The sequence below is a fragment of the Ursus maritimus genome, unplaced genomic scaffold (genome assembly GCF_017311325.1).
Source record: "Ursus maritimus isolate PB19 unplaced genomic scaffold, ASM1731132v1 scaffold_21, whole genome shotgun sequence".
Classification (NCBI taxonomy): Eukaryota; Metazoa; Chordata; class Mammalia; order Carnivora; family Ursidae; genus Ursus; species Ursus maritimus.
In genome coordinates, this window is record NW_024424564.1 from 17,124,967 (window position 1) to 17,150,793 (window position 25,827).

Here is a 25,827-nt window from a genome sequence, read left to right on the forward strand (position 1 = left end):
TAACATTCCGTCATGCATATGCATTTATCCACACTCTTAGTAGGCTGTAAAGTAAGTGCAGGGCAAATTATAGGAAAAAAGTATACACATTCAAGTCGTCATACCCTGAAAAACATGTATTTTGCTGTAGTTGTAAACTTTTTGCACTAAATCCCATTTCAGGAACAAAATAAATAATACCATAGGGTTCACAACTGGAGTCGGCTTCCTGATGAAGCCTAAGGAAGCAGTAGCTTTTTTAAACTGCAGAAAAGAAGTTTCTCTCACCACAGATCTATACTCAGGGCGAAGGGAAAAAAACCTGCCAAGATGCTCACCCTAGTTAAGTGCTGGACAGCCCCCCCGCCCCCAGTAGAAACACCACAAGGCTCCAGTAGCCTGTGCAGATCTACTTCCAGCAATAAGAGGATTCTTGAATCAAAACCACGGAAGTCAGTCGGTGCTTCACTGACACCACACAGAGTCTGGACTCTGATATTAAATGCACAATTAATAACAATTGCTTTCGGGAAAATAGGTGATTCATGATGGTGGGAAGTTAACATTAGAACCGGTGGATGAAAGAGACAGGACGATGCGTGTTGGAGACCGGCTGGTTTGCGTTCCGCTTTGCATTCGGCGTCAGGGCATCGCCTGCGCCGGGGAAGGTCAGCGGGGTGGCTCCCACCCCTGCCTGGCACGGCGGCGGGTTAGTCAGCTTCGCTGCTGGGGATTTCGAGTCTCCTCTGCGCTGAGCTGGTGTTTCGTGTGGGATTCCTCTCTCTTCTCCTAAGGACGGGGTCTCCGAGGCTGCCAGGCGTCTTGAAAAATGTCTCGCGATGTGTGCGTCGGATGCTCTTGGGGGTCACGGGAACTGGGGACTAGAAGAGCAAATAAAAACAGAAGTGAAGTCAAACTGTTCTCAGTCTCCGAACTAAGAAGCCCTTTCTGGACCTGTGTCATGATCTTCATGCAGGCGTTCTCCTCTTCGGTTTTCTGTCATTCATCTGCTTTATCTCCTCCCCACCACTTCTCACAGCTGGGAATTCACTTCGTTTTGTATGCAGAAAGGCAGCCTAGCGAAGAGTTTGGGAGCGCGGCACCCGCACAACTAGCTGGGTGACTTTGGGCAAACTACTTAACCAAGCTGTCCCTCGGTGTTTATCCTCCTATAAACATTGCATTTTGAGAAATGACAGATGCTAGGAATCTTTGCATTAGTATCCAGACTCTGTTTCTCTGAATTGTTTTTATAGCTGTACAATGAAAATTCAGGGTGCTCTCCTTTTATTCATCTAATGAAATGAAAGCCTGGAGAAATCATCTGAATATTCAGCATTCACCAACAAGGCCCCTGAAATAAGTCCCTCTAATTTTAAGGAACAGATACAGACAAACATAGACAAAATATTTTTGTCTTTAAAGCACAGCATCTCCTGCCTCCAGGCTACATGCTTTATGAAGTAAGCAGATGACTTCTGGGTGTACAACAGAAGCTGGATAGACCCTGACCTGGAGCCTCGTCCTGCAGTCATGGGACTAGATGCAAAGCTCAAGAAATGCAGACTGACCCCATCACAGAATGATGATCTTCCCGGGCTCACGTCAGGACTCACCTGTTGTAATTTTACTACGGAGACAGGAGGCCCCGCATACGCAGGGGATTCAGGCTGGATGATGTTGTGTGACCTTGACATCTCCGGACTCAGGCTGAGTGGGCGCGGACCCTGAAGCTGAGGGTCTGCAGAGGGGAGTGCTGATGATTTTGGGTTAACCACGTTTGCAGGGCCGATGAGAAGATGAGCTGTTGATCCGAGGCCAGGCAAGCCAAAATTCACAGGTCCCGCATTTGGGAGAGCACCAGGGGCAGAGGAAAGCGGCCTGGGCATAGTGGGAGAATAGAGAACGGGGAAGGGGCCCAGCGTCGGAGATGGTAAGACCATGCAAGGAATGCTGAGGGGTGGCAACTGCCCTGAAGGGGGTCCCACGGCATGGGGGTTCTGACTGCCAGATAAGAGCACGTTGAAACCATTTAATCCTGAAACAGAAGCAGAACAAGGTGAAAGTCAATACAATGGAAGGTACCATTCCAGCTCACATCCCCCACAGCCCTTCCAAATGGGAACCCACAATGAATGGATTCCACCTGACCAGGCCAACTCCCTTCCCGTGCTCTCCTTGCCCTGTACTGCTTCTCCCCAGCAGTGGCCATCAATGAAGTCCCCTATTCACTTGTGTGATAATGTGGGGGGTTGTCTGTGTCTCCTGAGAAGACCAATTAATGTGTGTTCCATTGAATGCCAGTTGAGGAGGAAAGTGAACTTGGATGGGAAAAATTTTATCTTTATTTTTATAAACTTCTAACAAATTTATATTTCCCTCAACTTGGATCACAGGCAACAAATCAAACAGTATTAATAGTACCTTGACTTTGTCACTAGTAAAAAGCACATATGTATTTATATAATATTATAGCTATGGCAGATTCTTACTAGACTGTGAAGCTCATTATGACTTTGAAATGATGAGAATACTGGACCTGCTGTCAGATCTTTTTATTGCTATCATTTAAAAAATTATTTTTCCTAATTGTATTTCAGTATAATTGGCTTCCCTTATTATCCTATGTATTCAGTTCTATACATTTTTTAAACATTCTGAGGAGGACTCTATGGGCTTTACCATAGTGTCAATAGGTCTTTGGTCCAGAAAAAGCTAATAATCCCTGTGCAGAGCTGTCATTTTCATTCAGTAGCGACTGAGTCTGTTTTCTTGTTTATCAGTGTATCGGCACCACTGAGTATCATGCTTACATGAAACCCTCAAAGAGTATTTGCCAATGGAATAATGTTTTGTAGATAACTGAATAATAACAATTACCTAACCTGTGAAGTGAATGGAAACTTTGGGAAAATCAATTTAAGTCTCTCTGCATCGAGAGCAGCTTTATGTACACAATGCATGTCTTAAAAAAAATAGGTATCTATTCCAGCTTCATTTCAAAATACTAACAGCATTTGAGTCTTACTGTCAGGTACTATTATCCGAAGTGCTTTAAATGTATTACCTTATAAAATTCAGTTCAGTTTTGAGAGCAGCCCCACGACACATGTGCCGTTGTTAGTGCTGCTTTACCAGCGAGGATGGCTAAATACTTAAGCTCATGCGGATAATAAGCGGCTCTAATGTCCAGCCCTCTCACTCCAGCCCTGACCGTCAACCATAATGCCACGCTCAGTACCTCTGGATATTCACAGCAAGCTAGCTGTACGTGGTGGCCAATAGATTTACATTGTTCAGTAAGCTGAACCAATGCCAGACTCAGCTGAATTATAAAAATAGAATGATCTTTTGAATTGTGCTTTTTTAGCAAATCAAGTTTAATGCATTTAAAAAAATCACTTGCCCTAATTATTTTCATAGTCCCCTTCGAGGTGGCCAAAGTGAAAGCAGCCTCTACCCTCATTTCATAGGTGGGAGAAAAGAAAAGGCTGAGAGTAAAACGGTTCAGAGGCTGTGAGACAGCAGCTCACGGATGACTCACTTTAGCCGGGTGACATGGACAGAAATGTAAAAATCTAATTTATGATTCGACCCCCCTGAGGTCCCCAAAGACACGATGACATCCCTCACCGGCCGGCGACTGCACGTAAAGGTACTGCAGCAAAGAGGGCTCTTTGGTGCTTTCATTTTCTTTTGAAGACTTTTCAATCTCTGTGTCTCTCGAAGTTTTGCCCCACTGAGAAGAAACGAAGCAGTTGGCCAGGGCCTCTCCTGAAGCCTCTTCTCCAGCTGAGACTTGGGCCTCCATGTGAATGTCTTCAGTGGGTACAGAGCCGCTGTTACCCGCGGTCTTGCGGGACGCAGCATCTGCGGACTCTGAGGGTTTCTAGGCATAGCCAACCAGGAACCGGAAAAGCAAGTAAAAATCCCAGTGGTAAATCTCGATAGCAGCTTTCTCAACATAGCTAACACATAAACAAACAGGTCAAAGACAGCCTCGTGCCACGCTGAATTGTATATGCCTGTTGTTTCAGTCATGCTTCTAGGAATGGGCTGAAAAAAATCAGTGTCCAGTCACGTGCTTCTACAAGCTTAGGATTCTTAAGCACAGAAATGATGGAATTTTAACAATGACAGACTGGCCCTGGTGTTTAGACTACAAGAGAAATTTCGGAGCTGCTAACGCGTAACGGGTGTGGATGCCAGTCTTGGTTATCTAAGGCCTATGTATACCAGTCAGTCAGTCACGGCTGTTCTGCCACCCCAGGCCACATACGAAATTAGAAAGATTCACTCTGGAAAGAGAAAGGAACAGAAGAGAACGGGTCTTCAATAAAATACTGGTTTCCATGGGTGAGCCCAGCGGACCCAGCAGAGCCAGCTGTCATGACGGGGCTTCTGCTTCCTGAGTGTGTGGTCAGATCTCATTCACCTCCGAATGGCTACTAAGAGGGAGATGTGAACAGCTCCTCTTTTTGTTCTTTCACTTTGTAGCTGGGGAAACAGGATCTCGGAGCTGTGATGGGAACGGACAGACACCGAAAGACCAGCAGCACCCACACGGCCGACTCTGGTGCTCAGGAACATCCTGGGTTCAGACGGTTATTGTCAGTGATCTCAACTCATTTAAGGAAAAAAAGGACAGCCCAGAGATGGGGAGAAAATACGCAAACGTATTCACGGTGACTGACTCTATGTGGTGGGGTTATGGGTCTTTTTTTTTTTTTTTTTTTAACACCTTTTAGCATTTTGTGCAAAGTAGGAGTTTTATAAAAGTCACTTTTCTTATGGTTATTACTTTATGGCAAGATTTTATGGCAGAGCCAGTCCCGGGCTTAATTATACAAGTGATACATGAAATACCTCACATTCCAGACTCAATAGCTTGTTAGCATCTGTGCGTCTTTATTGGAAGGAACTCTGGGTTAACGGCCGTCACGAAGCGCGCCCACCCGAACTCCCTTACCTTGGGCATGACAAGAGCTAGAGGGCTGTCTTCGTAGTCCCTGCTCTGTCTTTTCGTGGCTGGCTCCTCCTCCTGACGCTTGCGCTCCTCCCCGAGGCGCTTCTGAACTGAGGGTGCGGAGGGCGGCTCTGCTGCTGCGGCTTCCGCGCTTCTGCTGTCCCTCTCGGACCCCGAGCCTGAGCCCGGGGTCGGTCCCTCCTGCAGGCTCCCATACAGCATGAACAGTGAGGTGGAGGGCACGTACACCATGGGCTGGCCGGCCAGCAGGGCCGGTTTCAGGCTCTCCACGTCCGAGGCTGCAGAAGCTGGTGAGACACTCACTTGTCCAGTCAGACTGTTCTGTGTGGAGAAGGCCTGCAGGTCCGTTTGGGCCGCAAAAAATACTTGGTGAGCTAAAGGGTTAGCACAATATTCGGAGTCAACAGACAGGCCAGGGAAAGGAGCAGCAGGGTCCAGGCTGCTAGACGGAGCCATCACTCTCTTACTGGCAAAGGCTTTCCTCCTGCAATAAAAGGGAACATCATGGGTCCCATCAAGTTACCACCTTCCACCAGCTCCTGATTCTCTGCTTTCCTAAAGACAGATGTATCAAAGCAGAAATGAGATACTGCTGCTCAAGCTGATACTAAACTGTGCCCCCTGAGCCCTATGAGCTAACTCCAGAGGCAATAACCATATAACCTGGATGGATGGTTAGGGATGGGGTGGGTGAGCCCTTGGGGGAATCTCAGGTTAGAGCTCAGACTGGCTCTCCCCTGTCTCCTCTACATCTAGTGGTTATCAGCCAGCCACAAAGTGACTGCTACCCCATAGCTGGCCCACAGATGCCCTATGACTAACATAATATCAGACTAATTTTACATAATTATGATAGTTACCCCCAGCCAGTTGACAAGGGAGGAAAAGTGAGGCTCAGAGACTAATCAGCCTGCAGAAGGTCAGCCACCCCACTTGAACGTGAGGAAACTGGGTCTCACACTCAGGTACCGGATGACGTCTAGGTAGATAGCTGAGACCGGACCAGAGTTTCATTTAAAGGACACCTCTGGTTTGTCTCCAATCCACTGTGAGATAAATGGAGTGGGCAGTGAGTGAGGAAATAAAGTTATCTCCTAAATTATTTTCTGTCATTCTTGTCCCATTCTGCTCAGTATTCAAATTGTTAGGCACAACACATTCAAAATTAAGCCCCACTTAATATATGAGATTATAAACAATGTCTGGGCCTTTTATTTGGAAAGATTTCTAAATATTAAAAAACATTTATGTTTTTAGTGTATTTTTGGAAACAGATGAGGAAAACCCATTTAAGACTCCTTTAAGAACTAGTAAACAGAGGACAGGGATTTCTTTGAACCTTTCTGATGGAATCAGTAAGACCTATTTTTCCCCGTCTCATTGTCCACGTGCTGCCGGGAATCAAATGGAGGGCGCTGGGCTGCAGAGATGAGTAAAGCTCTCCCCCCACAGCCCCTCTGAATGAGAAGTCACTACCACTCAGCTTTGTGAAGCTCAAAATGCCCACACTGAGTATATCCCCCACCATCCTACCTCCAGTCATTCACCTTCAACCTGCCCATCTCCACCAATAGTAGCACCATCATCTGAGACCCAGGTGTCCTTTGTGAAGTCTCTTTCTATCTTGGTGAGTCTTGCCGACTCACCGTCTTACACTGATTTCCATTCCTTTCCACCCGCAGCTGACATGGCTCAGACCCGCACCACGACAGACCAGAATGGCTGCAGAAGCGCCAGCCCACCTGCTTCAAGCAGCCAGAGTGTTCTTCTCCAGTAAGTCTGCTGTAGGTCTTTATTGTCTGTCTCATAAACCCAAACTCTTCTATCTGGATTTCAAAGCTTTTTTTTTTTTTTTTTTTTTTTTTGCCAATTTGACCTATTCACCTCCAATACCCCGAGTTCTTCTTACGAATGAGGTTTCCTCTTACTATCCTATTTGTACAAATCGTTATAGCTAAACTAATCAGTATATGGTCCCCGTACTCCCTGATCCTGCCTCGCAATCTGTTTCTTCCCAAATCTGTCATTAAAAACCTCTCTTGTGGGATGCCTGGGTGGCTCAGATGGTTAAGCATCTGCCTTCGGCTTGGGTCATGATCTCCAGGCCCTGAGATCGAGCCCCACGTTGGGTTCCCCGCTCAAAGGGGAGTCTGCTTCTCCTTCTGCCTCTCCCCCCAGCTCATGTTCTTTCTCTGTATCTGTCTCAAATGAATAAATAAAATCTTAAACGAAACAATACAAAACCTCTCTTGTTCCCACATTAGCATTTCCTCTGCTTCTTCCCATAATATGTGATTTCCTTTAAAATCAGACCCAAAATTTGAGTCCGATAGCCTGGTTTGAATCCTGGCTCTGTCACTTCTTAGCACTGTGACCTTGGGCAAGTTATTTAACCTCTTCGGGTTTCTGTCCTTTCTGTAAAATGAAGATAAGAGTACCAAACTCAAATGACTATGGTTGTGATTAGATAATATACATAAACTTTCAGAACAGGACCTGGTGGTTCATAAACAAAGTTAGATACAGTGATGATAAGTGATTCCAGGAACTACAATCATCAGTTCTCAGGGCCACGTTAGTAGTGAATTATCTTTTTTCAATGTATTTGTTTTTGTGTTTTCCCCTGTAAGCTTTCATTAGCTTAGGAGATAAATTTTTCATATTTTTGTGTCCCTGATGCTACATCCAGCACAATGTTGGGCACAAAGGGGAAACTTAGAAAATTCTTAATAAACAAATGGCTGACTTAGGAGCAAGACTGCTAAAATTTACCTTTCGATGGGTGGCATTTCAATGGAGTCAAAGTTAACACCAGAAAATATAAAAGAATACACTCAGGGCGCCTGGGTGTCTCAGTGGTTCAGCATCTGCCTTCAGCTCAGGACATGATCTCAGGGTCCTGAGATCGAGCCCCGTGTCAGGGTCCCTGCTCAGTGGGGAGTCTGCTTCTCCCTCTCCCTCTGCCCTTCCCCTTGCTTGTGCTCTCTTTGCCTCTCTCTCGCTCTCTCTCAAATAAATAAAATCTTAAAAAAAAAAAAAAAAAAAAGAATACACTCCAAGTTTTTTGAAGACTACTTACTGTGAACTGTCTTCTATTTTCTGTCGGTAAACAGCCGCCAGGCTTCCAATTTCTAAGGAGTAGCCACCTGATCCTGAAAAGGAAAATAAAACTCTAACAAAATATGGCAAGAGACTTAGGCACACCAACCGTATACAGCTAGATTCATTATTCACTGCTCAGGGATTATAAGATTATCTCAAATCCATTCTGGTTTTGATTCAAAGAGAGAAATTTCCAGAAGCTAGCTGTTAATGGGGAATTCAGGTCTCATCAATAATTAGAAAGAAAACAAAACAAGTGTTGCTTTGTAAATCTGATGAATGTCTGACATGCATCAAACAGACCAACCTCGGCAAACCAGCCGATCTCCACTGGTGGACTAGGATGAATTTCAGGCATGGGGCCATGTTCCTTCCCTGTAAAGCTGGCAACTATTTTACCCCCAACCATCATTTCACTTCAGGTAAGTGGAAAAAACAGGCAGTACCTAGAGTCAGCTTATTTAAAAATGCCTGGGTAGGGTGACTGTTATAGGACAACTGACGGATTCCACAGAATATGGAAAGGCAGATACCTTGTTCTTCTTTATAAGGGCTGCTGGGTTCTGAGTTCACTTTCCTCTGGATCCTCTCAGAAGCCTGAACTGTGCTGAAAGAACTATGTCGAGCCAGCCTCTGTTTTGCACAGACTTGAATCTGGCCATATGTTTCTCTTTTCAATTCTGGTAAGACAGATGCAGAAACATCCACTAGTTCTTCATCTAAATAAATGAGAGAATTGGTAGTGTTGTTATATAGCTATAATTCAGGATAATTTTAGCCTTTTAAAGCTATAGCTTTGAGAGCCTGTAATTGTAATGGAGCTACCCTATAAATTAAAAGCTATGACAATCAAAGGAATTTTAGGAGCCTTGTCTCAAACCCCAATTTCTTTTGATGTACTAATTTTTTTAAGAGTTAGCAAAAGACTATAAAGTGAAACCGAATCCATATATTTTCTAAAATTATCTAAACTGCAACAAAAGTAGAGCAAGATGTTGTCCAACCCAAATTAGAATGGACCTGACATTTCAGATGCTTTCTTTGGGCAGAGATATCAAACGAAAACCCAACCATGCTCAGCCCAACACACATATTTAGAGATTTTAACATTAATTGAGATCGACCTCTTAGGGCCGCAGCTCTACGGCAATGAGTATAAGAATCTCTACTTTCTATTACACTTTATTATGTCTTTCTGATGCAGTAGCAGGCTCAGTTACTAAGTGACCAAGGGAATAAGGTCAGCAAAAGCCTCATGGTTGAAATGCTGCAGAACAGTGAGAACAGAAGCACCTTGGAGGCCCATTTTATGTTTAAAGGGGCCTGTGTAAAATCAGGACAGAATTTTCTAGATAGAACCAGGCCTATTTTTCCACAGAGAAATAGTCCCTGTTGCTCAGTCATCCCTACCCTGTTCATCTGTGTGATTTTTCTAAGTTCAAAGCATGCACATTTTAATTATAAGACTAACTTAAAAATGGAAAGGCTCAGCTAGACTTACATTTTCTGAAACACACAAAAATTTTTTAAAAATCACCTTTACAGTTTTTTCCCATAACAAAAACCCCAAACATGGTCTTTTTAGAAAATCAAAAATTACAAAATCAAAAAGAAAATGGGTCAACACTGTAACAGGGAACAAATTTACACTCCTTCCTTAAACACAGTATCAGACAAAACATATAAAACAATGGCTCTCAAGACACTGGACCACAGGAAACAAAGGGCAGTGACCCTTAAAGACAGGATTCAAATGAGGTGAGACCTATGATTGCCCTCACTTACTACCTGGAGAGTATTTCCAGCTTGGAGTATGGGGAAGGGAACCTGGACAGAGACTGGAAGTCTTCCCAAGTTGAGGTTGGAGCCAGGGCAGCTAGAATTTGCAGGGCAAAACTCCAGAGAGGAGAGTCATACAAAAAGAATGCTGGAGATCTGCAGAAGGTCCCGCCCTTAAGTATCTAGTGGAGTACTCATGCATTTGAGGAGACTACCCAAGGTCAGGAAAGGAACCACTTAAAGGAGTAGAAGGAATAGTGTCTGCAGCTTATCCAGGGCTGGGAACAGTGCCAGCATGGAAAAATCTCCTAATTCATGGATTACCAGTTAGAATACTAAAAAGGGTATTATTGCCTCAATAATGGGGATAATGCACTAAAGACTAACTGCTGATGATCCTGTCTACCAAAGCTTAAAAACAAGACCTGAAAGGTTCACTGTTTCCAGGTAACTTCACTGCACTGCAGAACAAAACTGAAGAATGTTTTTAGAAATACTGAAATATCTAGCACCCAACAGTATGTAAATCTCAGTGTCTGGCATACAATTAAAGATTATCAGGTACACAAAGAAGCAGGGAGATATAACCCACAGTGAGGACATAAATCAACTGAAATGGATTTAAAAGTGACACAAATGATAGAATTAGTGGACAGGCACATTAAAATAGGTATTATAATTATATTCCGTGAATTCAGGAAACCAGAGGAAAGACTAAGCATATTAAGTAGGGACATTGAAAATATAAAGACTCAAGTCAAATCAAACTTCCAGTGGTAAAATGCTGGAGAAGAAAACACAGGGGATTAATGGGAGATTAGACACTGCAGAAAAAAAAAATAGTGAACTTGAAGATGTAGCAATAGAAACCATCCAAAATGAAATACAGAAAAGAGAATGAAAGAAACAAAACATCAGTGAACTGTGGGACAATTTCAAGCAGCCAAATGTAAGCATCACTGGAGTCTCCAAAGAACAGTAGAGGGGACAGAAAAAAATATTGGAAAAAATAAGGGCTGATAATTTGCCAAAGTTGATAAAAGAGTCAATTCACCAAGAGAAGACATAGTGATCAATTTTAAATGTTTATGCACCTAATGACAAGTTCAAATATACAAAGCAAAACTTGATAGAGCTGGAAGAATAGACAAATTTGCAACTAAATCAGACATTTCAACATTCCTCTATCAGTAATTGATAGAATAAACAAAGTGAGGATATAGAAGAATTAGACAACACAATCAACCAACTTGACTTAGTTATCATTTATAGAACGTTCCACCTAACAAAACAGAAGATACATTCTTTTAAGTACATATGGATAGACCATATCTGTACCATAAAACAAACCTCAATGAATTTGAAAGGATTCAAATTATATAAAGTATATTCTCTGCCCACATGGAATGAAGTTAGAAATCCATAAGAAAAAGATCTGGAAAATCCCAGAAGATTTGGAAATAAGCACACATCTAAATAACTTGTGAATCAAAGAAAAAAAAGGGAAATCATAAAATATTTTGAATTGAAGGACAAAACACACATATCAAAATTTGTTGGCTAGAGATAAAGCAGTACTTACAGCAAAATTTATAGCACTAAATTCCTACTAGAAAAAGGAATGATCTTGAATGACCTCCATTTCTACCTTAAGAAACTAGAAAAAGAGCAAACTGAACACAAAGTAGGAGAAAGGATCTACTAAAGATAACTTCAGTAGCCCTATAGCTAAAGAAATTGAATCTGTTGTTAAAAACCCTCTCACGTAGAAAACTGCTTGCCCACATGGCTTCACTGGTGAATTCTACCATAGACAGGCATGTACGTGAATATTCATTTAGCTTTATATCTAACAGCCAAAAACTGGAAACAATCCACATGTCTACTGACAAGTAAATGAATAAAGAATGATATATCCATACAATGGGATACTCAGCAATATAAAGGAATAAACTATTGATACATTCTACAGTATTATTCATCTGAAAATACGCCAAGTGAAAGACGTTAGATAAAATGATTATACAAACTGCCGTCAATTCTTGTTACTCATGGCAGTTATGTTCTATGAAGTTGCCATGAACACTGAATTAGCAAATACCGAACCATTGCTCTTAAAGGAATATAGGGTTAGGTTCCTGCCAGCCTATGGTCACATTTTTGTCAACTGATCAACACATAACCCTGTTTTATATGTGTTTCTTTTTAAAGATGCCTTATTTAATACATATAGTTGATCTATTAGCATTGAACTCTTAGCCAACAGCACTAGAACGCATGCCTGAGTGGAGCTCCTCTAACATACGTATTTCCTCTGTGAGGCACATCACACCCTTCTTTCACTAGGAATCATTAGCACTTCAGCACAACGTTTGGGAACCATTTTAACAGCAAAATCCCCAACACAAAGCACAAAAAATGTGAAAACATGGCACTAAAAAGACCATGAAAAGGACACTCATTTAGAGTAGGAGAGCCATATAGAAACAAGTATGAGAAATAAGAGGGCATAGTGTTGCCCTGTTCGACCTCAGCGGGGAAGATGGGTGTGCTGTTAACCAAAATTTTTTGCCATTTTGCATGTCTGTGAATGACTGAGAAAATTCTCTGAGTATTGATTCTGGAATTACCAAAAAACTTTAGTATGTAAATTTGCAAATATGCACTTTGAATAATGGGCATTATCTGTATATAATTCCCTTATAAAATTTTTTAGAAAATATGTACAAATCTAGAAAGAAAGCAGATCAGTGGTTGCCCTGGGGATGGGTGGGGGGACAAGGAGGGAGGAATTACAAAGGGACAGGAGACTCTGGAGGGTGACAGGTTCATTATCTCGACTGTGGTGATAATTTTACAGGTGCACACAATGCAAAACTTGCTAAATTGTAATTTTAACGATGTGCCATTTATTCTATGTCATAAGACCTCAAAAAAGCTGTGAAAGGATGAAAAGGCCATGATGGTGGGAAGGAGAAGAGGAAAAGAGACATTAATTAAGTTTACCTGTGAGGAATCGCTCGCTACTCAAGGAGTGAAGGAGAGTGAGTTAAGGAAATCAAAGGTAACTTGAAGTTCCAGATAGGATGGCTGGGTTGAGGATGACAATAGTATTGTCAGTAATGAAACTAGATACACGGAAAGAAGATGAGGTTTCTGTTGGGTGGAGAAAGTGAGTTCACACCGAGGTTCCTGACCTGGTCCCAAGTCTCTTCCCCTTATCAGAGCAGAGCTCTTCCACTGTTGTCCTCATGGTTATACAAATCCCTTAACTCCTGACTCCTCAACACCAGCTCAGTTCCCTGGCTACCTTAGTTTCTTCAATGACACTACCACCTTTGAGTCCCTCTTCTCTTTTAATCTATCTAAAGATCCCTTGTCACTTCTGCCTGTTACATTTAGGACAAATTTCTGGGTTAATTTTGAAGCCTTCCAAAATGTCGTCCTAACCGATCACATTTTATGTCTCATTCCCTATCTCATGCCCTCCACTTAAATCAGGACGATTCTTCTCCAAACACACACCAGATTTGTTTTTAGGTATCTGTTCCTTGAACTAAAAAGCTCTCCTTCCCTTTAAAACCTAAGTGTTCTTTGTCAGAATGTAACCCATATCCACTCTGAGTTCGCAAAGAGCCAGAACAACCATCTGTACTGCTTAATTGTTCTCTAATTTTCAAATATACGCTAATTATACCTTCAATAGAAACTCATTCATCAACGAAAGTGTGTCAAGGCACTGATCTGGGTACTATCCGGTAGTCGTGGGTGAATAAAGACTGAGTCTGCTTTTAACTCATTAGGAATCTACCTCTTCAGGAAACAGTTGGACCATTCCTTAAAATGTTAAACACAGTGCTACCATATGAGCCATCAACTCCACGCCTAGATATGCCCATAAGAAATGGAAACAGATGTCCATATCAAAACTTCTACAACAATGTTCAAAGCAGCATTATTCATAATGGCAAAAAGTGGAAAAAATCCAAATGTCCATCAACTGCTGAATGAATGAATAAGACGTGGCATCTCCATACGACTGCATGGTATTAGCCAAGGGAAAGCAAGGAGGTACTGATACGTGCTCTAAGGTTGAAGGACCTTAACAACGTTGTGCTCAGTGAAAGAAGTTGGTCACAAATGGCCATACGTGGTAAGATTTCATTTATAGGGAATCTCTAAAATAGGCAAATCTATAGAGATAGAAGTATATTAATTTTTTTCCTGGAGCTTCAAGGGAGAGGTTGGGAAGAAGTGGGAAGTCAGTGATAATGTGTACAAGGTTTCTTTTAGGGATGGTGACTTTGTTTTCCAAGTAATTGCAGTGATGGTTGCACAACTCTTTACTAAATTTAAACTGATGAATTATGTGAATTATATCATATATCTTATGCGAATTATATCTTCATATAGTTGTTAAAAATTAAAAAAAATAAAGACCGAGTCTGGCTTCAAATGCATAGAGCTGGGGCAATGATGGCATGACATGTCAACCTCAAAAGTACAACAGGACAATATTAAGTTGCAATAGCTCCAAAGAGACAGTCTTTGCTCTGGGTGACCAGGGAAAACTTCACAGAGGAGTTGATATTTGAGCCAGATCTTGAAAGCTGAGTAGAATATTTGCATGTCGAAAAGAAGAGGGCTTCACAGGTGAAAAGACTAGAAGCCAGAGGCAGAGGAGCGGAAAATGGCAAAGGTGTAGAATTCATGCAGGCGGGACGGTGTCATACACATCTTTAAACCTCTCATGGCATTTAGTATAGTAACTGTGCACGGTCCACATGGAGTAAGTACTTGCTGGGTTGAATTAGTTATACTTGATTTTAAGTAGTTTCATCTAGATCCTAAGTGAATAATGTATTCTAAGTGAGGTAGAGAGCTATATCTTTTATAAGCCTGGGTTAAGTGGCAGGAATTTATGCTGCTAATACCAGAATTGGAAGGGTAATTTAAAAATAACTTTAATGGCTTTTTTTCCCAGGCAGCATAACTATATGTAAAGTAGCTGGTACAGTAGGATCCAGTCCCCAATTGCTCAGATATTACCTGTCAAATAAGTAGAAGATAATACCCTTTTTGCTCTAGTTTAGGAAATTATGACATTTGTAACCTGTTAAATAAATTATCAAAAAGGTGTTCATTACATCCATACCATATTTAGAAGCCATCTTTACCATATATTCATTTTGTGATAGTAATTGATATAATTTTTATATTACCTGGAATTTCAAAGAAAAATAATGCTTTATTCTGCTGATGCAGAAACACCAGAGTTCATAAGAAGGGTTATTTTAATCCTCAAGCCCAAACTTCCAGGAACTTCGGAATAAAATGAAAAAAGCTAATGGGCTATAATTTAATAGTTACAGAAACTCCCACGTTATAGGCTCAGGATTTCCCTTCCGGTGATATGTGAGCCGTTGCACACACCACTTACAGACGAATGTTCGTTGTTCCGAGGGATACCACAGGTCTAATTTTGAATATGACAGGGGTTACGGGAAATGAACATCAATCCCACTGTGTAGAAGAGGCATGAGTTAGAACAGGAATTGGGGATTGTAAATAAAATAGACGCCTAGCAAAACCATGCGACTTACCGCTGGAACTGAAGTCCACAGGCCCGATCCATTTGAAGGCTGGTTTACGGCCTCGCTCTTCTGTTACGTGCACTTTCTTTATTAGAGCCAAGCTGGTCAGAACATTGGCTATGTCATACAGGCGTCGTACCTTTGCTTAAAGATATAAAACACAATTATGGTCACGCCGTTTGTGATACCATTACATTGTCATTGATGTGACAGGTCACTTTTCTCGGCCACCACATAAACCTCCAGCAGAAAGCAGTGGGGTGCAGCAGAGGCCGACGGCTCCGTCATGCGATCACCTGGGATTTATGTATCTGATGTGTCCGAAGACACATTCTAAGGGAAGGTCAGTGTGTCTTTCCTCTTCCACAACTTCACACCCCATGTAAGAGGCACCTGCTGACAAGCAGGGAGCGCTGAGATGGCAAAAACACCAAGGGAGGGACAGGGGCTATAATTAAAGGCTCAGTGAATGTAATTCTGCTATGTGGCATGTCAAAAGCTGCGCTGAGTTTCTCCCAGCAGGAGGTGGTGGCACCAGCTCGAGCAGGCAGCTGGCCTGTGAAAATGACAGGGACCCCCCCCAGAGCTTCCTGTGTGGCTGCACTCCTGGGCACACAAGAGGGCTTGGGGCTCAAGGTCATGAGGGTCAGCTGTGCTGATGACAGGCGGCTCCTCACCTGAATCCTGGCATCTGGCCGCCTAGTGGGGAAGGGTGGGATGGACATTCCCTGAGTCTTATGAGGTTTGAGGAGAGACATTTGAAAATGCAGGTACTAGAGGGGAAATTCAGAAGGGGTGGTAAGGCATTCGACAGGCAGGGCAATACCCATAAAGTAATTTCTATTCAAGACATCGATTTATAGGTAGGAAACCCACTTGACCTTGGGGCTAAGATCAAGCAAAGGAGCTGTGATTATGGTCCAGAAACATCACACATTCACCCCAGATGCAATCTTCTTCCCAATCTTGATAGAGCTGCATTTTATCTAGTCATTTCTCCCACAGAGTCACTCTAATTCCAGTGGAAACAGACAAAGCAGAGAAAGCTGAGCTCGTGGCTTCTCACGGCTTGAAAGCGCTACCAGTAGCCAAGGGTATTTGGCTGCACCCAGGCTTGACAGAAAAAGAAGATGCCCCGGGTGTGCAACTCAGAAACTCTCTGCTTGCCCAGCAGCCCTGTCCCACCGCCCCTACCCTACCCTGGTCATTCCTCTGGCTCTTACCTGCAGACAACTTTCATCTCCACCCATCAGAAGAGTAGGCAGGGGGTGAGGAAAAAAGGGGAAAGAAAACTCAGACATTCCGTCTTGGATGCAGCGATACTAAAGAGAAATGCAAAGTATCTTACACCCTCCCTGACCTGGGTTTGTGGGATGGCGTTCTGCTTCCACCATCCCCTCTGACTGCTGAGGAAAACGCATCTGACAGAACTTTACTGGGAATTCTAGTATTTACTAACTTACCTCTCACAGCACCAAGAACCTTTATGAGTGTGAGAAACGATTGCACTTCTTAAAAAAAAATTTTTTTTTTTCAATCTCAGAGACAGAAAATATCAACACATGAAATCCCACCCTTTTTGTACTGGTAAGTGGGTTTAGGTGAAGATGCTTACTTTTAAATTTACTGTGGTCCGGGGTATCCTGGCTTTCTTCTATCAGTATTTTGGCCGCCACATCAAGAGTAACAATCTTGGTTTTGGAGACGAGGAACAGCATGACAAACTTCTGGCTCATAATTCTCAGAGACTTGTCTTTTCTACTGTTTGCAGATGCTACAAAGGGAATGAAACGAAAGCATCAAAACATATAATTTACCACATGAAAGACGGTACTTAGAGTTTGCCAGAACTACTAACTCGACAGCAGATGCAAAGGTCGCTCTGGTTACAGGCAGACGCCTACTGGACACATATCACAAAAAGATGGCTCATAAAGAAATGAGATGGATTTCTTTTTCTTTCTTTTTTAAGTAATCTCTATGTCCAATGTGGGGCTCCAACTCATGACCCTGAGATCGAGAGCTGCATGCTCTACCGACTGAGCCAGCCAGGCGCCCCAAGAAGTGAGACGGATTTTCTTATGGCTGTGCAACTACTCTCCAGCAGGCATAAACTCTGAAATGCATGTTTGAAACCACTCGTAGTGCTTTTAGACTCCTACTTCATAGAATACAGTCCATGAGGTAGTGTTCCTGAAACAACTTTTTGAAAAGATGAGTGTAGAAGGAAAAAAGGAGAGGGTGGACTTCAGGGATTGTTTTCAGAACAGCAACTCTTCCCCCAAGGGCAAGAACTCTTGTTTTTATTTCTCTGTGCCCACAATACCTAGAATATCTGAAACAAAGCAGGCGTTCGCCTCTTTCATTGCTTTTCAGAAGGAAGTGAAGAAATAAGCTAGAACTGAAGAGGAGACAATGATCAGATGTGTGCTGTTGTAGACGGCAGGCCAACCATCCCCGACAGATGGCTGTCTCCTCTGGTTATCAGGATAAGAACTGGCTCGTGGGGTGGCGCTAAAAGGCACGAGGCAGTAAATCTAATGAAAACCAGGACCGCGTTTCCATTCCTATTGTATTTGCGAGTGATCCTTGTACTTTACCATCCTAGCAATGGTGAATAGGGTGAGAATGATGGAGATCAATGGTTAAAACTGGAAGTGGATACCTAAGAGCTGGGCGGGGAGGAACAATGCAGATACATGCTACAGCAAATGACAGGAGGGGTTATCGATCTTTCTTATCAACATGTTCTCCCAACGGGGTTTTTTTCTAAGTAATCTACTCTAAATATAATTTAAAAAATTAAACTCTCTGAAAAGATAACTTCAGAGTAGAATTTCCTTAAAGGCTCACAATTACATGTCAGCACAGGGCTGTCAGTCTGACATAGGAGCACTGTTCGCGATCTATGGTCCAAACATACCAAATACCAAGTGAACTGCCACTAGTCAGGCTTGAAGTGAAGTTGAGGGGGAAGCCCAGTCAGGGAGCCATCTGTCTCCCTTTCTTTGGTAGATCGACTAGGAGAGCATCTCCCTCCAGGGCTGTCAATCTGGCACTTCCCACCTTAGCGGTGATTTCTACAGAAAAGACCACCACTCCCTCTCTGCCATTACTCGTGTGGTTACAGTGCACTCACAGGAGGGATAGTCGGGTTCTGAGAAATCCAGTAACTGCTGATCTTGAGAATCTGGATAGCTCTCTTTTTTACGTTCTCCAAGTTTATAATCCATCAGATCTAGCTCTTTCTGTTGGAGATGTGCCATCTGCTCTTCATACTTCTGCTCCTCTCCCAGTCTCTGGAGGCTCCTCAGGGTTTTTGGCAGGCTGTGCCGTCCATGCCAGCCATACTGATTCTTGGCCACCCGGCTGACCAGATGCAGCGATTCCAGCACATTTACAATGTCATAGATACGTCTCCTTTCAACGCCTGTTTGAAAAATAGAAGTTGACCGTCATGTAGGCAAACATTTTTGTGTAAAAATTCCTTGAGGGCCTGGACCGTGTCTGTAAACTCCTTTACATGATGCCCAGTATAATGGCCAGCAAGTGCAGAGACTCTAAAAATTCAACCTAGAAATTATTTTTCTTTCTTGTTATTGGGATCCAACCCTTAACAAAAGCTAGGATAAAACATCCCCCCAGACACGGATGATAGTTCCATCTCTATGCCATAAACAGTAGTATGTCTTTTCTTTGGACCTGTGAGGTGAGCCACACCAACACTTCAGCCTGTTAGAACGGGTGGGACTGAGCACCATGTGTTCTAGTGTGTCTAACGGACGCCTGATGAACACTGGTTGATCTGGACTTGTGTTCCTAATTATGCAGACTATAAAATAAACTGTGTATAATGCATGATACCTCATTTGGACAATTCTCTCCTTTCCTGGAGTTTGAATGATGTGAAATAATTATCTTGTTAACTCTCTTAATGGCCCGGTTAGGAAAACAGATGGCAAATATTTTCTTTCCTATTTTGCACTGGAAACTCAGGAGTCAAGAGCGTGGGCACCCTTCTCAAGTTGCTGGAGGAAGCTACAGCCACTGCTGAACAACATACAGGTTTCCTTTTGCTCCTTGGCCACCGATAATTGTCCCTCTGTTCCCATTCACAGGCCTTTGGGCCAAACAGCCCAGCGGTAAAGCACAGAGACTCTTCATGTCCAATACAGGCTGACCATGAAGTTCATCAATTGTCCACCCACTTTCCCAACACTCTCAAAATAGCTAGGATTATGAGCTGTCTACCACATTTATCAAAAATATGTACGGCAGTTGAGCATGGGGGCTTTGAGGTCAGACTGCCTGGATTTGAATCAACCCAATCTATCCCTTACTAGTTCTGTGATCCTTGGAAGTTACTTCATCTTTCTGTGCCTTAGTATTTATCTCATAAGGTGATGAGGATTAAACGTAGCCATAAACGTAAAGGGTCTACAATAGGTGTCAATTTTATCTACTGTTTGTATATTATTTTGTAAATATTTCCTGAACACAGCATTGGAAATACCCCAAATCCCTGCTAGCATGAGAGGTCACAGTAGAAACAGATTTTAAAACTTTCCTCTGACTCATCCTGTTGTGCAACAGGCCCTTAGGCTTTTGGAACCCACTGGCTCCTTTGCTCTCATCTAAGACCCCATAACAAAAGCCTCCAGGCAGCTCCCAGAAAACTGGTCCAGCTACAAAGATGCCCTCTTTCTGCTCACTTGTCAGGAGCTGTTATATAATCAGAGCAGACTCAGTGAACGTAGCTTCTGGCCCTTCCAAGATTTAATAGAAAAAACTGACCAAATGACGATGAAAACTTTGGAGGTGAAGTAAATTTCTTTCATTTGCATGAAGACGCATTTCACAATCAGTACATTTCGGCTCCTGACCCTGAAAGGTTCTTCACCCTCAGAAGCTCAGGCTTCAGTGCCAGATGCCTGCTGGAAGGTGCTGGCAGGGGCAGTCAGCAGCCTCTTGTCCAGATCTGCCTGGCTTTTTATTCCGGTCTGTTTTCATATATTAACACATCTTGTTTAGAGTGTAACATTCTATAAACCTTCCCATTAGAAATGTCATGTGAATGCAACTGAGACACCCTGGGGCCAGCCATATGCTGGGCTGTTTTGTTATTTTGTATTAGATACAAACTGTTAAATCTCCATCTAGCTGGATAGAGATCCTAAGAAGGGAAAATAAAGCAAGATTCTGACCACTTGGAGGGTAAGATGAATGTTTAATATGCACAATGGGTGTTTAATAGGTGGTGCTGATAAAAGCCAATGTGGCAGCTGCCTGCCTGGATAATCATCTTTTCAATCTGGACTGCGTTTAACTGTCTACTGGCTGGTGCACTAAAAAGTTCCATTTCACAGGTCTCAAGACCTTCAGGTGACGCTGGGGCTTGCTCTGTCGGGAAGGTTTTTCCTGGCACCCAGCCTCCTTTTTCTTTTGGATCAGCACAATCCTATTAATCCTAGTCATGGCATTAGTTATGCCTCCCCAAGGTTTAGCAGTCATTACCATGCTTCCCTTAGTCCTCGATGGAGCTTATTGGGAACATCTCTCAGTCCAATAAATTCATTTCTAAGGCTGTGCTATTGTCCATTTACTGAAGTCACTCCTGGTTCTTTAACTTCTATTTTTTAAAAAAATATTTATTTATTTATTTATTTGAGAGAGAACACGCTCGGGGGTGGGGGGTCGGTGCAGAGGGTGAGAATCTCAAGCTGACTCCCCACTGAGCACTGAGCCTGACCCGGGTCTCAATCCCACAACCCCGAGATTATGACCTGAGCCGAATCAAGAGCTGGATGCTTAACTGACTAAGCCACCTAGGTGCCCCTAGTTCTTTAACTTCTTACCTGTAATATCCATGTCAAATCTACATGGGATCACAATCTGCAAAATAATGCAATTGAAATGCTCTGAACATTCTTGGTTAACATATGTTCTTATAACCTGTGACCTGGGATACAGCAGGGAGTTAAGACTCAACCCCAAGAAGTCGTTACCACTGAAACAGCTTCCAAGAAGGGACCCCGTTTTTGGACCTCACAGGAAGAGAGATGGCAAGTTCATTTTGCTGGTCTGGGTGATCACGAGGCATTGGGAAGCTGTTTGCAAAAATCTCTGGAATTCTGCTCTAACCAGCCATAACATGGGCATCTGTAGCTCACATGAGAGTAGAAATCCAGTTTCCTGTCTGCCCACCCCCCGCCACGATCTGTAACATAGCCTTCCAACATCTAATCTTTTGTCTTCGCACTGACATCATACAAGGTCCCTAAATGGAAGTTGGTACATGGAGGAACCTGGCTTCATGAACCCCAGTGAGAAGGACACTATGACTATGTTTTACACTCATCCTCTGTAAGACAAGTTTCTAGCACCCTATGCCTCGAATGGGTATATCCCAAGCCTCTATCCAACTAGGTCACCTTCCCCTTCTTGTTTCATTGGCACTGATGCCAAATACTGTATTCTACGTCTGGACTCCCCAAGGCACCATACTTCTTCCTCTTCCTAGAGGTTGAGAGGACAATTTGGGGAGGGCGGAGAGAGATCTAGTAAGAGCTGAGTAGAAACTATTCCACGTAACAGTAACAGTTACCCACGCTAGGACCTGAGTTAGGCATGTTGCTGACATTATCCCCAACTTGGCTAAATTTCTGCAAGGGAGGTGCCATGATTCTTGTATTATAGACAGGGAAAGATTAATTAACTTTTTAAAACTCTTACGGCCTGTAAATTGGAGAGCTGGGCTTCAAATCCAGCCCCATCTGACCCAAAGCCCAGCCCATGGTCTTTCTATCACAGCCCATTGCTTCCTCGTTATCTCAGTTTCTGGTAACTAAAATATTTTTAGCCATCAGTTTGAATAATTCAGATTGATAACCACCTACTGAGGCACATACCTCAGGGCTATGTAAAAAGAACCAAAAAACAAATTAAAAATATAATCTATCATACAACCTTGTTTAGTTGACTTTTTTTAATTATGTGCAACCTCTTTATTTTTTAAGGGGACACCCTCTACCTTCAAATCGCTGTGATTTCTGCTTATTAAATATTGACAACAGTATGTTTACCCTGAGATGAACTGCAATTCATGTCCACTAGGGGTCTCTACCCTGAGGCGGCTGTCCGTGTATTTGCAGCCCATACGCCAGTGCACATTACACACACCCAAGCCATGTGAACACAGGCACTCCTCTTTGTTATAAGGTTTAGCTGTTTGAGTTATGTCCAGATGTGCTTCTCCTTGTTTGGCAGGCCTGCTGTGAATATCACAGTATATGGCTTCAAACATAATGCTCTTGCTCTCAAATCCTGTTTGATATCAGAAATAACACCAGGTCTGAAGGCTTAGAAGCATTATTAAAAATAAACAGCAAGGCATTTTTCAATGTTTTTTGTCTGTCTGAAATAATCTGAAATTAAAAATGAGATATTAATTTTTAATGTGAGTCTTTTTATACAAATATTTTATAAGGTTAAAAAAAAACAATTTTTGTTTGACCCTCAGGCATAGAAGACTCCCTGGAATCCTATACATAAGGAAGAGAAATTCGATGACAGAAGGAAGCTCGACTTGCTCCTCTGTCCTTACTGTTTGGAGCCCACCCTTTACTTAATGAGAAGCTATCTGAAGACTTCAGCCTGCCCGAGGAAACTGGTTTCCCACCGTGACTAGAGACAGGCCTCCAGGTAATCTGATGATACATACCAAGACTGACAGCAACTTCATCTAGGGAGATGGTTGTTTTCTCGGTTGACAAGGGATAACTTGGATAGCGAGCTAGAAACTTCTGGCACAGGAGTCCTAGACTTTTCTGTTTTCTGCTTGGCCTTTGCTTTTCAAATTCATCCACAGCACTGTCCCCAACAACATCAAGCTACAAAGGGCAGACAAAAGGGAGGAGAGAGATGTCATAGTTAATATCCTAATTGAGAAATTGCATGAAAAATGCAAGAGAAATGCATGGAAAAATGAGAGTTATTGGCAAAGTGAGGGGCACATCCCTGTCCATATCATGTTAGACTCTGGTTAAAATACATTTCCTAATCCAATTTTCTTAACGTCTTACTGATTGTTTTCTTTGGACTGAATTTTTTCTCCTTTGAAACTTGAGGATGAGTCTTTTGGTTAAAAGCTTAAAAAATGAAAAATGAAGTTGTTTATGGCTTGTTACACACTTGCTACGAACGTGCTCACTAGATCAGTGTCACCAGAAGCTTGTAAAAGACATAGAGTCTCAGGCTGTATCCCAGACCTGATGTATCAGAATCTAGATCTTGGGTGATTCCTACTGACATAAAAGTCTGAGACCCACTGGCCTGCACTGTCACCAAAGTGCTTTATTTTTTATAACTGACCAAGGGTAGATGGAACTGAACAAGGGCAGCTAAGTCTTACTCTTTCTTATTTTTTCTTATTGTTAAGTACACTAAAGTAGTATCCTTGTCTCATCAACCCACATTTGAAGAAGGCTCAATTCAAGCCCGAGAAAGTAAAAGTCTTTTCAATCAACAGATTCAAGGAGAAAAGTGATATGATTATCTCAATGGCTTCAGAAAAAGCATTTGCTAAAATTAACACTCATTCGTGATTTTCAAAAACGCCCTTAGAAAACTAGAAATGGAGAACTTCTTTAATAAAAAGTGTATCCATAAAAACCCAACAGCAAACACACGTCTTAATGGGAAAATACTGGAAGCATTCCCTTAAAATCTGGAAAAGGATAAGGACGCCCATTATTACTGTTCCTCTTCAACATCATGTTGAAGATCCTAGCCAGTGCGTGAGGACAAGAAAAAGAAAGTGAAGCAAAGGATTAGAAAAGAATAAGCAAAACTATCATTCTGCAGATGGTACAATTGTTTATATATAAAACTCAAAAGTATCTCAAATTATTAAAAATAATAAGCAAATTTAGCAAGGTAGATGTAAAGGCAAAACAATATATTTAAAAAACCACCAGCACTACCATACAGTAGTAACAGAAAAATGAAATGAAAGTCATTATTTACAATAGCAATAAGAATGATGAGGCTTTTAGGAACAAAACTAGCAAAAATCCATTTGTATAAAATATTAAAACTTAGAGAAATATACTATCTTCATGGATAGGAGGGCTCAGTACCATAAACAGGTTTATTCTTCTTAAATTAATCTACATACAATGCAATTCAATTAAAATCCAATCTGAAGCATATATGGAAAAGCAAAAGGCAGAGAACAGCCTACACACTCTGAAGCAAAATAAGTTGAGTCTTGCTTTACTTAATATCGAGGCTTATTCCAATATGGTACTGGTGTAGGGATGCACAGATTGGCCAATGGAACAGAAGAGAACCAAGAAACAGATAACAGAGATAGCACTGCCCACTTGGGAAAATGACTGAATAAATAGTGCAGGGACAATTGATTACAACAAGCAACATGAAAAAAGACCAGCACCAAACTGAAATGTAGCACATTGAACTGATAAAGGTTTATTTTTCAAGATTATACAGTAAACTCTTACATATCAGGATAGAGAAAAAGAACCCAATAAAAATCAGTAAAGAACATGAAAAGACCATTCACAGAAGAGGAAAAAAAACATGGTGGCCAGTAAACATGTGGAGAGAGGCTTAGCCTCATTAGTAATCAAGGAAGAGCAAATGAATACCACAAAAATACACACCTGTATACCCATTAGATTGGCAGAAACTAATAAATTTGACAGAGTCAAATGTCAGAGAAGATGTGGATCAATAAATGTTCATACATTATTGGTGGGTGAAAATAACACTTGGGAAAGCAATTACTTTGTGAATATTTGCATATCCAGTGACATAATAATTTCACTGCTAGCTGTATTCTCTTGGACAGTAGTCCTCAAACTTTTGGGTCATAGAATCCCTTTATATTTTTAAAAATTACTGAGGAATATCTTCCTTAAACTGATTCTTTACTACCTTTTGATAGAATATTGGTCATATAAAATATACTTATCATGTACATAATCTTTAGCAACTAAAACCAGATTTGGGACATCTTTTTCTCTTTTCCTGTCCCAATTTCTTCATTTTAGTAATTTTTATAGCATAAAAAAATCCCCAAAAGGGAAAAATGGAGAAATAACTGACTTTTGTTAGCAATATGGGAAAAAGTTTGATGGGAGAGTGAAAATTTTTGACTTTTTTTTTTTTTTTAAAGTATAGATATGCTGTTTATTCAATAGCTCTGGTTCCCCAGAGGACTGATAACTTAAAGATGATTTAACTTTAAGGCCCCAAATGAAAGAACTGAACATATATAAAAATAAAGAAATTTCCCAGGTCTAAAATAAACTATTGCCCTCAAAATCAAAGCAAAATTACAATTTACAGCAGCATAAAAAAAGT

At 41.9% G+C, this 25,827-nt stretch overlaps 1 protein-coding gene across 1 annotated transcript in view; it reads right to left on the bottom strand.

Annotated features, from left to right (window-relative positions):
• Window positions 1–515: 515 nt before the first annotated feature.
• The window catches only part of E2F7 (E2F transcription factor 7), a 33,420-nt gene continuing 8,108 nt past the window's right edge, over window positions 516–25,827 (bottom strand). The window contains exons 3-12 of the mRNA XM_008684332.2: window positions 23,162–23,330; window positions 18,581–18,871; window positions 17,057–17,215; window positions 15,451–15,585; window positions 8,602–8,787; window positions 8,046–8,118; window positions 4,949–5,450; window positions 3,613–3,868; window positions 1,596–2,017; window positions 516–860 (exon numbers count right to left, since the gene is read on the bottom strand). Of these exons, the coding sequence (XP_008682554.1) occupies window positions 690–860; window positions 1,596–2,017; window positions 3,613–3,868; window positions 4,949–5,450; window positions 8,046–8,118; window positions 8,602–8,787; window positions 15,451–15,585; window positions 17,057–17,215; window positions 18,581–18,871; window positions 23,162–23,330 (2,364 nt within the window). The 3' untranslated portion in view covers window positions 516–689. The remainder of the gene's footprint in view (window positions 861–1,595; window positions 2,018–3,612; window positions 3,869–4,948; window positions 5,451–8,045; window positions 8,119–8,601; window positions 8,788–15,450; window positions 15,586–17,056; window positions 17,216–18,580; window positions 18,872–23,161; window positions 23,331–25,827) is intronic.